This window comes from Sebastes fasciatus, chromosome 6 (assembly GCF_043250625.1).
Source record: "Sebastes fasciatus isolate fSebFas1 chromosome 6, fSebFas1.pri, whole genome shotgun sequence".
Lineage (NCBI taxonomy): Eukaryota > Metazoa > Chordata > Actinopteri > Perciformes > Sebastidae > Sebastes > Sebastes fasciatus.
The window spans coordinates 14,173,453-14,188,714 of NC_133800.1; the positions used below are offsets into that span (position 1 = coordinate 14,173,453).

The window sequence follows — 15,262 nt, forward strand, 5'->3', positions numbered from 1 at the left end:
ACTGTGACTGCTCCGTTCTCTGCACGGCGATTGCCTAATTAACGTTATGGTTTCCTTTATAGCATTGGGTTTAAACCTGAAGTATTGCCAAATAGGCGCTTTTGCTTTTGACTTTGACACCAAATCCTCCGCCACCGTACGGAGCAGACACTTTCACTTTCAGTCTGTAGAGTCCGTCGTCTGACTATGTATTGATAACACGCCGCTGATACGCCAAAATGAACTAAATGGGATTTATTTCTATTTAAAAACAAAACAAAATGACGGTGGGGGCGGTGGGCACGTAATGTAATCGATGTGTGCCCAACCACCGTGTAACACTGGTAACACGACTACCGCGGCAAGCCTACAATACAGGCAATTTGAAAATGTGCCTTGGTCTTCAGGACATTTTGGTGGGAACCATTTTCTTACATATTTTAGACCAAACAATTAATTGGTTCCATTAGTCGGAATAAAACAACAACAATCTGACATAATGTTTTTTTTTTAACCGATATATTGATGTAACTTGCAAAAGTTTCTTAGCCTGGAGTACATACAGTACAGTCTTCTTTTTGCTTGCAACCCTTGAAAATGATGAAAACTAAATAATTTTCAAAGTTACAGTTAGTATTCCAGGTCTTTCTTGCTATTCTTATCTTCTCTCTCTCTCTCTTTGTAGATTTGCTCCTCATTCTTTATGACACGACTGTGAACTTGTTACAGAGTCAGTCACACATTTCTGTTTAGTAAATGGGGAGTGCTTTTGACTATTGTCTGAAGAAGACTCCCCCTTTCAAAGCATCATCCTCTTATTGATGCTGTCTCACAGCTTGAATATGACAGCAGACTAGTTTTTTGACAAGAAGGGATGCCATTCTGGCAAGGTGCAATTATGGGTAGTCACCAGATTTGAAGGAGCTGTTATTATTATTATTTGATTGAACACAGAATGTGACCGATTTTTGCATATTCAATTATACACAGATGACGTGAGATATACATGGGCATTAAATAATTGTATGAAGATGCATAAAAGTGGTTGTGTGTAGGCTAACAGTATCAATAAAGGTAAAAAAAAAACACACATTGGGATAAAGCACCGAGGCAACATTTCTACCCCCCTGGGTATATCAGGCAAATGGCATTGTCAACATGTAATATGTCATATTATAAAATATAGCCCAGCTTGAATCTAGTGTGCGGATACCGTCCATGAAATATTTTATCAAAGTGAATATTTAATCAAATGTGATTTGTTTCTTTTTTGTCTAGGAACAGATAAGGAACCGTACTATTATGGTGAGTGAAATCAATATTCATTACTTCAAATTCATCTTTTTCATCCTCATCAATTAACACAAATGACATTTTAGAAATCTTTCTCTTTCTCTTTTTTCTCTCAAGTTGCTGAATGTGCGTTACATACCTACACATCCTTGCAGCTAGGGATTAGAGTTGTTGTTATTATGTCTTTTTCCCACACTGTGGCCCTGATGTTGTTATTATTTTTTATGATGTTCAATTCAGTTAAATTCAATGTATTTTTAAATAGCACCTATGGATTTCACAAGAACCAGATGTCACGTATCGTTTTTAACGGCAGGGTATTGCGATACCTCTCTGGTATCGGTATACCGTGCAAAACTACCGTGGTATTGAATTGGAATTTCACTGGTATTGGTCTCGACTACTAAATTTCTGATATTGTGACATCCCTAAGACACTTTTCATACAGAGCAGGCCTAGACCGCACTCTATAACTTACAGACCCAACATGAAATCCCCCATGAGCAAGCACTAGGGCGACAGTGGCAAGAAAAAAACTCCCCTTTAACGGGTCGTAAACCTTGGGCAGAAGCAGGCTCTGTGTGGGCGGCTATCTGCCTGTGTGTGTTATGTTGTGCATGTATATATGTTGTTTGTTGGTTTGTGTATTGTGTTTGTGTAATGAATATGTTTTTAAAACAAGTTCAGGAAACAGGCATGACCGACAACATTATTTGTGAAGTGCATGTCAAATAATTTACAATTGAAGTAAGTTGATATGTTTGGGACCTCATTTGTCTCTGTTGTCTCTTCTCTCTCTTGCTATTCCTCCAACATCTCCTCCCTCCGGCAGATAACACAGGTACTGCCACACCTTTTATTTGCTCACTCCCAATCACAAACAATTTAAAAACAAATGGATCCTTATATTTCAGACAGAGACAGACAAAAGCAGGCTTCTCATTTCTAGCATTTTTTTTCTTACAATTTATCTAACGCTAGCTCCTTAAGTTAGTTGAAAATGCCGTCTCTAGGTTACTGTAGATAGTAAACTAGTTCTAGTAAACTCGTGCACAACGCTTCAACATGTGGAGAAATCCAAAGCTTGACATGCCTGCCGTGTTTAGTTACAGACAGCTCCGAAGCTATGATTGGGCAATTGCTGTGCAAAGTGCAAAATACTAACCACCTTGAACTAAATTCACCAACGCACTAAACAAGCTGTTCAATGTTAACAGAAGCAGATGACCAATAAATTATATTTACTCAAGACACTTTGTTACTATTACATAGCACACTGTCCTTCACTCAGCCACAAATTGAGTGACTCCTCTTTATTTATTCCTCTCTTTCTCTCCATCAACAGACGGCCCAGGTCCCCCCGTAGACCCTCCTGAAGACAGAGTTGCTGTAAGTCACGTATTTCTTTTGTCCTCTGTCTCTATTTCTTTGCTGATTGCCTCAGTTGTCAGTTGTTGACTGTTTGTGCCTGTTTTTTTTTTTGTTTATTTGTGTTGCCTGTCTAGAAACACCTGAGCTGGATCTATTTTTTCTTGTTAGAAGTAATTGAATGAACCCACCACGATACAAAGACACAGCAGTACTTTAGAAAATCTGCCTGTGGTCTATACCTCCTGGTGTGGTGTGTATTGTGTGTGCGTGTCTCTTCAGTACAGGAGATTTATAACTATGTTTTCTCATTGTGCAGGTGTACGTGGTGGTGGGAATTGCTGCTGTCGCCTTCACTGGTTTCCTTCTAATGTTGGTTATTCTCAAATTTGGCGGCAACTCCAAGTTTGGCATCAAAGGTAAGACTCCTGACTTGCATCTGCATTGGAGATTTCCATATTGTGGGGCAGGATAAACAATACAGAATTAATCCAATGATATAATGATGGTGATTTGTTGTTTGTGAATGTCTAGATCAAAGATGTGGGTTATTGAAGTGTAACATGGATGGCTTCATGGATACATTAAGAACACATTTCAAATGATTTTCGCCAAAACACCAAAATCAAAAATTAAGTGAAAGGGAGTGAGCGGAGGGGTACTCAGTTGGTTGCAATCTGCAACCACAAAACTGCACACTACACACTGTACCTTTAAGCTCAATAAACAGATCATATTTGACTGAAATTTCCAAACTTGTCCAGAACATTGAAATTTTCCAGGACATGTGGACTGGCACACACGCGCACACACACACACAGAGTAACAAGCTGGAAAAGACATTCACAAGCTGTGGCAGAGTGCAAAGGTCTTGGTCACACACGTATTCGCTTGTGTAAGGAGTGTAAACATCCTACAATAACATTTCCCGTAATCTGACTCTGGTTTCTGTTTTTCCCAAATCTCTTATCCAACCTTGTTTTTATGAAACAATCACTTGACTTAGCGTCTCAGTACTTTTCACACCAATTACCTCCAAAATGGACCAGAGTATAATCATGCTTTGTTATATTGCACGTTTTCCTTACAGTGGTTATTTCAACTCAAAAGTAGATAATCTGGGGCTGAAGTCCAAGATGGGATAGGTATTGGTATCGACTACTAAATTTCTGTTATCGTGACATCCCTACTTGGGACTCTAAAATTATTGTTTGTGGTCGCACAATCGATCTCATTTAATATGCAGACCATAATGTGTCCATGAATCCATCCAATTCAGGTAGAATCAGCTGCTGTTCACCGGGTGATTAACACGCATGTCGACTAAACTGAGCTCCTGCTGTCTTTGTCATGTTAAACTGCTGTGGTAGTAATTGTTGAAGCCCCCTCCCTTTGTGAACTAACCGCTGAACAACACCTCCGTCAGTCCTTCCTTTCCTACATACATAACGATGGCAATGCTGTTTTTCAAATGTGCTCAATGTGCAGCTGAACTGTCAGCAGACAGACGCTCATCTTTTATTTCCAGTGGCTCATTTTTTGCTGTAAAAGTGATTCAAGTTGAGTAGATATAGCTTTGTGAAAATCCCAAAATACATCAACTTGGTGTAGGAACTGTTTTCTGTGCCTTCCATTCAGTTGACTTTAGTTTAGTTCAGTTTGGTTGGAAAACCATAATGCATTTGTGATAAGCAACCCATGAATTCAAGTCATTTTGTGCTGTTTAAAGAAAGCTGTTTTAGGAATAAATAACTTTTTGACGCCGCTTGAACCATTAGCATTTGATGCAGTGAAAGTCCACATTTGACATTCAAATTACAAAAACCAAAAGGGGAATGCAAATGTAGAGACAGACGAAATAAATGTGGGCTACCAAATGACTGTACCTGTGTTTGTGTGACTCTCGGTTGCACTGTTGAAGTGCAGTATTTTGGCATTGATTGATTTATGGCGTCCCAGAGAGGAGAGCTGCAAGACAGATGAAGCAGCTAGTATGTGTGTGTGTGTGTTTGTATTTATGGTCCCGTGTGCGGTTTCTTCTTTCTCCAGGAGAGGTGAATGAGTTTTCTCTGAAGGAAATGATCTCTCTCATGCCTCTTAGCATCCCCTATATATCAGTATTTGTGTGTGTTTTCTTGTACGTCTAAGCATTTTTGCACGTGTGTGCGCTTCCATTTGTGTGTAGGATGTTAGGTCACCTTACTGTTTTGCCCTTCTGATTGCTCCCCTCGAGTCTTCATCCTTCTCTCTTTCCACTGTCGACTTCCTCTCCCCATGCGGTCCTGTCCTCATGTTCCACATATATCCAGATGTATGTGCCCTGTAGCATGTTGACATTGAGCGTGTGTAGAGAGAGAGAGAGAGAGAGAGAGAGAGAGAGAGAGAGAGAGAGAGAGAGTGGTGTCAGTATGAACATCAGAGTCAGATGCAGAGTTGGAGAGCTGTGAGTAATCCACAGCAACAGTTGTGCCCACATTGTTTGAAACCTCTGCTTGTTTCATATACTGGACCGCTGACCAAACTTTAACAACAGAATAATATATATATAACTGCAGATGTCAGCACACTACCAGTGCTCATGAAAAACAAACAACATTTTGTCATGGCAATATGGTTTTCCAAATCATAAACACGTGCTCGCAGACGAATTTATACGCACACCCCCACATGAACAGTCAGTGCTGATGACGATGATGAACTTGTGATCAGAAAGTGTGAAGACTGCGTGTCAGGTCTTGTACCATATTGAACAGGTGTGCATGAGAAAAGCACAACTCGCCTCACTGACTTCGGACGAATCGCTGCCCATCTCGATCTGGCAGTCGAGTAAAAAGCTGTGGCTGCTTTACATTATTTATATTGACTGCATTATTCTGCTCCTCTCTCATCAATAACACATGGGCAACTTTTGGTACAGGTTGCTTCTCATAATCTCACAGGATGGATATTTTATATACTGTACTGCATATAGTTGTGTGTTTTCTTCTGTTGGCACATGGAAGATGTGGGTTGTGATAGTGTTGAGAGTGACGTGTTAAACCTGAAATATTGGAAATTTTTTGGCTACTTGGGGACAGCACAACAAGCTGTAAACACAACTCTGACATTACCATCTTATAAAGTCATGGCAAACATATTAGCAAACTGTGCCTATTTATAAATCCAGTAGACACAGACTAACATTAGCATTCATTGTGAGTCACGTATGTGGCTACCTGATGAAGTCCAATATTCACTATCTTTTAGCTCTGTTTTTGGTCTCCACCAACTCCTGAGGGAAATATCTGTCTCTTGCGGACCATAAAACCAAAACAATGAGTGAAAAGATGGTAAAAATCTGAGGGCCAAATGCAGTCATTTCATCAATTGTTCATATAAAAACATTAGGGCTGTCAAAGTTAACGCTCTCCACTTTATGATAATCACATGCAGTTTTGGACAAGTCATAGTCAAGTCAGTACACTGACACACTGAAAGCTGTTGTTGTCTGTTGGGCTGCAGTTTGCGATGTTGTGATTTGAGCATTTTATGCTAAATGCAGTACCTGTGAGGGTTTCTGGACAATATTTGTCATTGTTTTGTGTTGTTAATTGAATTCCAAGAATATACTCTATATATATACATACATTTGCATAAAGCAAGCATATTTATCCACTCCCATGTTGATAATATAAAATACTTGACAAATCTTCCTTTACAGTACATTTTGAACAGATAAATATTGTGTGATTCATTTGCGATTAATCATGAACAAGCATGTGATTAATTGTGATTAAATATTTGAATCGATTGACAGCCCTAAAAATATTGATTATTGCAGCTTTAAGTTCTACATCATCATTTTCTAGAGGTTCAAAATTGTGTTAAAATGGCAAATTTCATTTGTGCTTTCCACAGCATTGACAAATCTTACATTTCAAAAACCTAACTATAATGTCTTTTCCAGAAACTACTGAATGTCCCAGTTACTCTGGACAAGCCTCCCGCTGTGAACTATTTGTAGTGGGTACTTTTGAATAAAAAAATCACTGAGAACAGTGAGGTTTGTGTTATCTGGAGTAGCAGGGCATCGTTTCTGGATAGACATGTTGCTTGAATCCATGTACAAAGCACCACAGCCAATAAGAGACACCACACAATTGATTAGCTGCTTAAAAGTTAAAGGGTATTATAGTATTTGGATTTAAACCTGAGAGAAAACAGAAATCCCTCTCGTACTTTATAGTGGGTGGGACATCAGTATCGTTTAAAGTCCAACTTGCTCACACATTAGGCTAAAACTATCTGATCAATACAACCCCCCATTCAGAAGGAGGAAGCAACAACACCGCCTGAGTCTTTGCCCAAATTACCACACTAAGGCTACATTTCACCTAACAAAATGTGGAGTTGTATCCTGAATGAGTCCCATTGGCCACAAATTGGCTCACAAGGAAGGTAATCTTGTGAAGTTCAAGTGCCAGCAGCTGTTACTTACACTGAAGTGCATGGATGAGTGAAAGATGTTATTTAAGTTATATTTATTCAGGAAGTCTTATTGAAATTAAGCTTATTTTGTAAGAGTACAAATGCTGTGTGAATGTTGAAGGCTGCAAAAAATGATAAAATGAAAACCGAGAGATTTGGCTGGCTCAAATAGGACTTTTGGAAGCCTGACAGGTTCTACAAAATTACACATAACTACCGTCCCAAACTGACTGCAGACTCGTGGAAGAGAAACCAGATCAGACAGGCAGAGAGGGAAGGACGTACTTTAGCAGCATCTATATGTGTTCATGCCCTCGAAGCACCTGTAGGGAGGGAAGCGTCAACATAAACCTGAGTTCTGATGCAGGAACAAGATAGAAATGTCAAGACGGGGGGAAAAAGGAGTGATTGAAAGTGAAACGGTAAATGTGAAGTGGAGGAAGTGAGAGACAGACGCAGAGGAAGAGAGAGCGAATGCTAAAATTGACATTTGACAAGAGAGTGAGAAAAAGTCAGCGAGGAAGTGAGAGAGAGGAAAAGACGGAAAGAAAGCATAGAGGAGAAAAAAGACGGAGAGCTAAAAAGCAGATGTTAAAAGCTGAGATAGAGCAAAAACAGAGAGTAAGAGAGAGATGGAAGTAGAAAGTCCTCCCTTGTCCACTTATCAATGATTCATCATTAGAGCTGGTTTCAGTTTTCTCCTTGTTTGGTGGAGTTACACGCCTCCATCTCTCCCTCTCTCTCACATGCACACACAGCTCCTCACTGCTGATCGATCGATATGACACCCTCAAGGTCAGCAAAGCTTCATTCTGGGCCCGAGGCACAACCGAGCATGCTCAGCGTACCCACCACCTCCTCCTCCTCACCCTCCTCCTTTTCTTCTTCCTCTCCCTGCAGAAAAGCAGCTTTTGCCTCCAGCTCTTGAGGTTTTTTGACGCGAGCTGCTCACCCACAAAACTTTTGCAAAGGAAGCAAAAACTGAATGAGTTGAACCACAAACTGAAGAGGCTGGAAAAAATGCAATCTATGATTCTGTATTTAGATTACAGTATCGAACCTCAATACTTTTAGAGCACTGACCGAAATATGTCGGCACCACTGTTGTATCAGTATCTGGCCAGATTCTTAGGCTTATACTTTGATCAAATATGTCTTGATTTAAATCATAATCAAATAATCAAATCATAATATTGGTGGACTACCTTACATTCATACATTCATACAGGCATTCATCTCCAAAATGACAAAAAACTGAGTTTATTTATGCAAATAAGAACTTTAAAGGTACTATATGTAACTTTAAGAAAATCCTTGTTATTAATGACACTGGTGCCTGATAAGTGAACTGAATTCCGAGCACAGAGTGACACACAGACGGAGACGTTAGAATATTTCAGAAGAAATAGATTTGGTCATATACTGTGAAGTTTCCAGCATAGAAAGGCATGTCGTTATAAATCAGTGACTTATCCTCTTCCTCAGTATTGTTGAACTGTAAACTTCTTCTTCCTAAACAAAGCAGAAGTGAGATGCATGTAGATACAATATATAGATTACAATAGATGAATCATCTCAATGGGACAGTTGGGTAGAACAGGATAAAGATGAGCTTCATGAGCACTGGAGTCAAAAACAGACTGGGTAGGTGAAAGCAAGCAAAGTAGTATTGTAACCATGTTGCATTAAAGTATCCAGCCTCTTTTCAGATCAGTGCTCACTAATGAAATGGGGCCTTCACTTTGTGAGGCACAGACTGCATGTTGGATCACTACTCGCCATTTTCCTGGGTCGTTCAAAGAAAACTTCCAGGGCTGTCTGTTAGTCCATCTCAGCCACAGGGGGTCCTGTTATTTTGATCTGCATACAAGCTGTCAGGCTTTTCCCCTGCAGCCTTTTTCTGAAGTCTGTCTTGATCTACAGGTATTGAAGAATGATCACATAAGTGCAGTCATTGCCAATTAAAAGTGACCAACAAAAATGTAACTTGGTAGAGTACATACCTACATAAACTGCTAACAGCCTAAAGGCCTTTTAGACACCGGAGGCGTTTTTTTTTTCTTTGTGCGATTAATTTGCATGTCAATATAACTGTAGTTTTTATCACAAGTGCTTTTGTCAAAAGTATTTTTTTTTTTCAGAATAAAGTCGATTATTCAGAGCTTTAGCACTGTGGATAAAGGCATCAACCAATCACGTTGAGTGGAAAGGACATAGTCGATATGTACACTATAGTGTACAACAACATGGAGCCTCCGTAGTCTGAACCACGAAGGCAAACTTTATTAATCCTTTTAACCTTGACCAAAGCAGCGCAGACCAGATCCACTCTTTACGTTCTTACCTTTCATAACAAAAGCCCTGGACATACAGTATAAACTGTGTAACTGTTTACCAGAGGCAAATTCACTTTCGCTAAAAGGAAACTAAAATAGCTTACAGTAGTTTAGGCTATATGCATATCTATAGGATTCTGTTTTTGGTTTCTGCCTGTACGAATATTTTCGAACATTTTATTGAAAAAGGGTTGCAACTGTCGCAAATTCGCATGGCTGCTGGAATGATTAGTTTTGATGCAAATTAAGAGTAGGCGAGTCTTTCGCATTTTCACATTTATTCATCATGCCCCCGGTGTGTAAAGGCCTTAACAGACAGGGGAAAACATAATAATCACAGCATGGTTTACCCTGTTCATGGCAGAGAAGTTTCTTTCGTAGATCACACTTGACACCGTAATCGTCAATGCGATGGCAAAGAGCTGAGCCAGATATGGATAGACAAGCTTTAGTTCATCAAAGTCAGAGGCCAGCTCCTTCATCACTTCCAACTGTGACTTCTCCTAGGATGAAGCAAATATTTTAATGAGCTTTGAAAATACCCTGGGCAAGACGCACCTTGAAACTGGCCAATTCCTTGAGCAATGCCCCCTCATCCACGGGAAGGAATTTTCTGGCAAGCAGTTTTAAATTTTCAATGCAGTCATCTTCCTCCCTCTCCAGAGCTCGTGGGCTGAGTACATTGAACGCAGCTAGAATATTCATCTCTCTCTCTTTGTAACTTGAAACAATGAGTATTTCAATACCTGAGTGCGAAAATGGGTCCAAAAATGGTCTTGGTTTCCATCCCCCTTGTGGTGTTGCCTTCTTTCCTCCTCTGCCTGTATGTTTAGACTTTTCACCAGATCTCCCAACTCACTGAGGAATGACCCTAGTGGCTCTTCATTCCTTGCCTCCTTGATTTGTCAAATGATCTCAATTGTGACAGGCACCTAAAATATTAAAGAAACGTATTAAAGGAACAGGGTGATTTTCCATAGACAAATTGGTGTTTAGCTAGTCATTCAAAGTCAACTTTCGTGTTCCTTAATAGCAAAAAAATGTACATCTTCCTTTTGGAATAGCTTTGAAAGACATCTGCCTGGAAGTGGATAGCAGCCACAAACCTGTACGTGGCACAGTATGTATAAAGACCCATTGGTACAGGGTCTTTCTTCTCTGCCTACTTGGCAAGAGCTGCCAGTACAACTGCCAGATTCCACCAAAGAGTTGAAATTGTTGTGACCTCAGTGGAAGAGTATCTAAAATTGATTAGATTTCTTAAAGTTACTTTCAGGTTGTCCACCCCGAGCACAGCGGAAGCTGCCTTCAGCATAGCTTTGCGATTCCCGCTTTCGGAAGCAAGTGTGCACTTTAATATTAATAACAGCATACACGTATTTGTTCAGAGGCCCAACTGTGAATAAAACCACCATAGACTGTTGTGTTGTACCATAGACTGTACGTGTAGATGAATTCGGAGCACAGAGCGACGGAGACTTTAGAATATTTCAGAAGAAATAGATGTGTTCATACTCAAAAGGGCCCAAATCATGGTATATATAATTTTATATGTTATAAATGTGCAAGTCTTGCAGGATCCCTCAGAATGTTTTCATGAAGGGCACGTTGTCTGCAGCATCCGTGCACACCAGAGCAAGGCGGTGTGCAGCAAATTGCAGCTGTGGCCAGGAGTCTGTCAGCTGTTTGGCAACGCCGTTCTGGTGTCCTTACAGATGCAGAGTACATTAAGCTCAGTATTTGGTTAAAAACCATTCTAGCAAACACTTCTTACCTGTCATCACAGCGGTACCGTCGCTCCCCAAACCAAATATACGAGCCGTTGGTATCGCTTTGGTTGCCAAAACCTCATAGATGTCCTCTGTGATGGTGTCAGCCTTCCCACCGCTTACTGGCACCATGTCAAGGAACTGACAGAAAAGGTGTCCTTCTCTGTCTAGTTACCTAAAACATTCAAAACATTCATATATTTCATACAGTATATTCAGCACAAAGTCAGACTTACATTATTCAGTGTAAAATGAAAGTACCTGAAGATCCAGCTGCTTGGTCAGTGACACATCGGTGGACTCATCTGCCTCAAGGCCAGTGGCCTGAGAGAGGCAGATGGCTTCTAGAATTGGTTGCTCAACAACCATGCCCAGGATCTCCGACATGACATCTATGATATAATGGGACCAACAATTGGTCCTGTTGTCAATCTAAAAAAATATTATACCATGATAGGACTATCAACATTTAATATCAACACCACAAAATAAATATACATTTTAAAAATGTACCTGAAGTTTTGAGAAATGTTCATAGTCATGGAGTTTGGCCAGATCCAGCACAGCTTCATAATCTATGTGGTGGGCAACTTTATGTTATGTTGATGTTATGTCACTGGTTCAAATAGATCATCGATTAACAGCCATAGAATACGTAAACAAAGCAAGCTTTGTCGATTCATAAAGATTTTTATATCCATCAATGACTTATATTTACAACAAATTTGAAAAAGTGTGACTTTACTTACTTCTGGTACGAGCTGCCATGCCAATCTTGCCTGTAAATTGTACAGGTAACTTCAATAAATGGTCTTTGAGAAGTCCCTCGCGTTGCCCATTGTCTGAGGTTGTGACATACTCTGCAAAAGATACTTATGAACGACATTTAAGGAATTGGTTATAAACAGCTGCTGGCCAAAATCAAAACATGGTGGATAATATTAAAATAGCCTAAAACAGGTTTACGCTTACCGTGTACTGTTTTATATGGTCATCCACTATATTCAGGTCGACGGTCCATTCGGTATTTGGTTTACTTCTGCTTGAAGTAACATTTACGTTGCCAATACTCAGCTGTTCTTGTTCTAACGCGTTACCAATGACGAGGTGCTCGGTTGAACCGAGGACAAGATGCTCGCCGGCTGTGCTACGTCGACCGAAGTCTGGGCTAACATTGTTGATATTACAAAGGAAGTGTCAGTTACTGACAGTTTGGCTAGCTAGCTAAGGTTGCTAGGTAACGTTAGCTTGTGATAGTTGAAAGCGTCAAGGTAAAGAACACTGATCTCAGACCTGAGGTTTTACTAAAGTGCATTCATGTTTTAACCAACAGATATCACTGGTGAGCTATTTAACCATCATATCGATGTTTCCAACCGAGCAGCCCCACCGTAACTGTAGTTTAAAAAAACATCTTAAATATACATTTTAACAGGAAACACAAATTATGTAGAACAATACAAAGAATCTATAGTCATGTGAGCGGCTTAACAATATTTGCATATTAGCAATAAAAACAAAGGGCTGAGGCTGATAAGAATGTCATTAGCTTTACAGGTATTTGGTCATTACCCAAAGTACTGGATATGTAGAAAGTTTGAATCTTAGATGGAGCTATTAAAGTCAGAGAAAGTTTTTGCAAATCATCACCAAATTTCACAGCAATCCATCTAACAGTTGTCAACATATTTCAATAAAAACAAAGATTTCAACCTGCTGGTGGCGCTTGAGGAAAAGTCAGGCGATCACCAAAGTCAGTAGTATTCATCGTCTTGGAATCATGAATGTTTGTACAAAATTTCATGAATCTATTTAACAGACACCATAGAAATGTTTCAAGAGAACAAAGAACAAAATGTAAAAAATTCACTGCACTGTCATCAGTTGTTGCTTCAGGTTATAAAACTGGAAACACTTGGCAGCTGTTTTGGAAATGCCACATTTCTGCAGAACTTGTTTTCTGAATAAATGGAACTAGTCCTTAACTAGCTTCCTTTTTTTTTTTTTAGATGATGTGAAAGAAAGCGCCCATGTGCAAAATCAGACAGTGAGAATAATCAAAAGCCTTAATGGTTTAATTATTATCATAGTGACCATCAGTTTGTCTCTTTCTCTTCATTGTGCAGCCGTACATCATTTCCTGTCTTGTATTGGTCAACCTGACCTTTACAAACGGTCAGAGCAAAGTCAGTAGTATTAGTTTTCTTGGAATCATGAATGTTTGTATAAAATTTGGCAATCCATCTGATAGTTGTTGATATTTTGGTCTGGACCAAAGTGGTGCAGACAGATCCACATTACCATCCCTAGAGCCATGCTGCTAACATAAATACATGTTGGTATTGGCACCCGTATTGGAAATTATGAACACTACCCAGCCCCAGTTTTTGACAGACATTCCACTCATGTATTTCAGTTGGTGTGTGCGTGTGTAAGCCTGAACAATAGCAGACAACAACATCCCTCATGTCTTTTCAGCCAATCATAAATAAACGGGATGCGTTTAAAGATCAGTTGCTTAGGAAGTTTGAATGATGCCTGTCAGGATAAAACAGTCTTTCTTTACACAGACGTTTCCTTAGCAAGCATAACAACTTGTTTGAATGTCGGTGGGTTATTTGAGGTGAACGGCCTGAAGCTACTCGAGTCACTGAAGCGCTGCTTTCAAACAATAGATACTGAATCATTATGCACCTGACAATGTATGTGCAAAACAAAACTTTAAATTTGACGTTTTACATCAGGTTTTAGTCATGGAGTACCTGACAACAAAGGCACACACAATATAATAAGCTTCAACTTATTTATCAAAAATGTAGATATAAGGTGGGAGGATCAAGTCAACTGCACCTAGATAGTAGAGTAATAATTTAAAACAGAGAATGATACAAATACATTTCTTGTGACTTAATTGAATTGTACCACCTGTGTCTTTAAAGGAAACTAGTTTATCACAATTTGTTTTGTTTTTTTATTTATTTTTGTATTTAGTGAAGCAAGATAAAACAGGTGAAATTAATATTTTTTGTGAAAGGGGTGGCTTATAATATCTCATGGTCCGACAATGTTATGTTATAATATTTTGTCTTTATATATTAGTCTTTATTTGTATTTGCATTTGTATTATTATTACACAATTTTGGTTTTTATTTCTGTAGGTCTAGGATTGTCCGTTCGTTGCCCCATTTGACCTACTTTTAGCAATGTGTTCCCATTTCAGCAATGAACTTGTTTACTATAATGTCATCATAACCGTTAGAACCAACCGGTGGCTGAAGCTACCTACAAAAATAAAACCTAACTTGTAATAAACTGTAGATTTAATTATCTTTAATACAATAGTAGTCACTATCATAATCAATACTTTTTAAACTTATTAACAAGGAAAAGTAGACCCTGTGAACTCCTGTGTCGTGCCTCCTGCTCACTAGATGCTGGAATAGACACAAGCCTCATGTGACCCTCCGTGTATAGAACATAAACGGATGGATAGTTGGACAGACAACAAGGCCCAGACTCTGGTGGTGTTTATTATTTCACTTTGTGTCCTGGATCGTGTTTTTCAAGGAACAGTTTTGTTTGTTTGCAGATTTTAGCGTCGAGAGCAGGGGAAGAAAAGACTAAATGCCTCTGGCAGATCCTGAGGGCAGTGATTGTTTGAAGTGCTCTGAGAATGGAAAGTGCTCTTTTCCGAAGTGAAACGTTGCTTTAAGACCTTGTCTGTGAACTTGCCTGACTGCAGCTTTTCTTTAAGTACACTTTGCACTTTATAAGTGATTGTTTTTAGTCCTTTTTCACATTGATATCTGGTGCGTTCTCATCTTGAGCTGGACATATTTTAAATTCAGGTTTTGATTTGATGAATTCAGTCAGAAAAACAAAAGTATTTATCATAATGTAAAGGTGCATTTGTTGCAACTCAAAGTTTGTACACCACAAACTTAGTGTCTTTACTGTTGACAGACATGGTGTCTTCTTGTAGTTGTTTTGGGGATATTTTTCTGAAGTTGCAGCAAAATCGCCTAAAATTTTTTTTTAATTTGTCTGCCA

General features: G+C 39.3%; 1 protein-coding gene across 1 annotated transcript in view; it reads left to right on the plus strand.

The window, feature by feature from the left end:
- The window catches only part of ntrk2a (neurotrophic tyrosine kinase, receptor, type 2a), a 102,160-nt gene that overhangs the window by 22,061 nt on the left and 64,837 nt on the right, over window positions 1-15,262 (plus strand). The window contains exons 10-11 of the mRNA XM_074637794.1: window positions 2,576-2,661; window positions 2,960-3,059. Coding sequence (XP_074493895.1) covers window positions 2,576-2,661; window positions 2,960-3,059 — 186 coding nt within the window. The remainder of the gene's footprint in view (window positions 1-2,575; window positions 2,662-2,959; window positions 3,060-15,262) is intronic.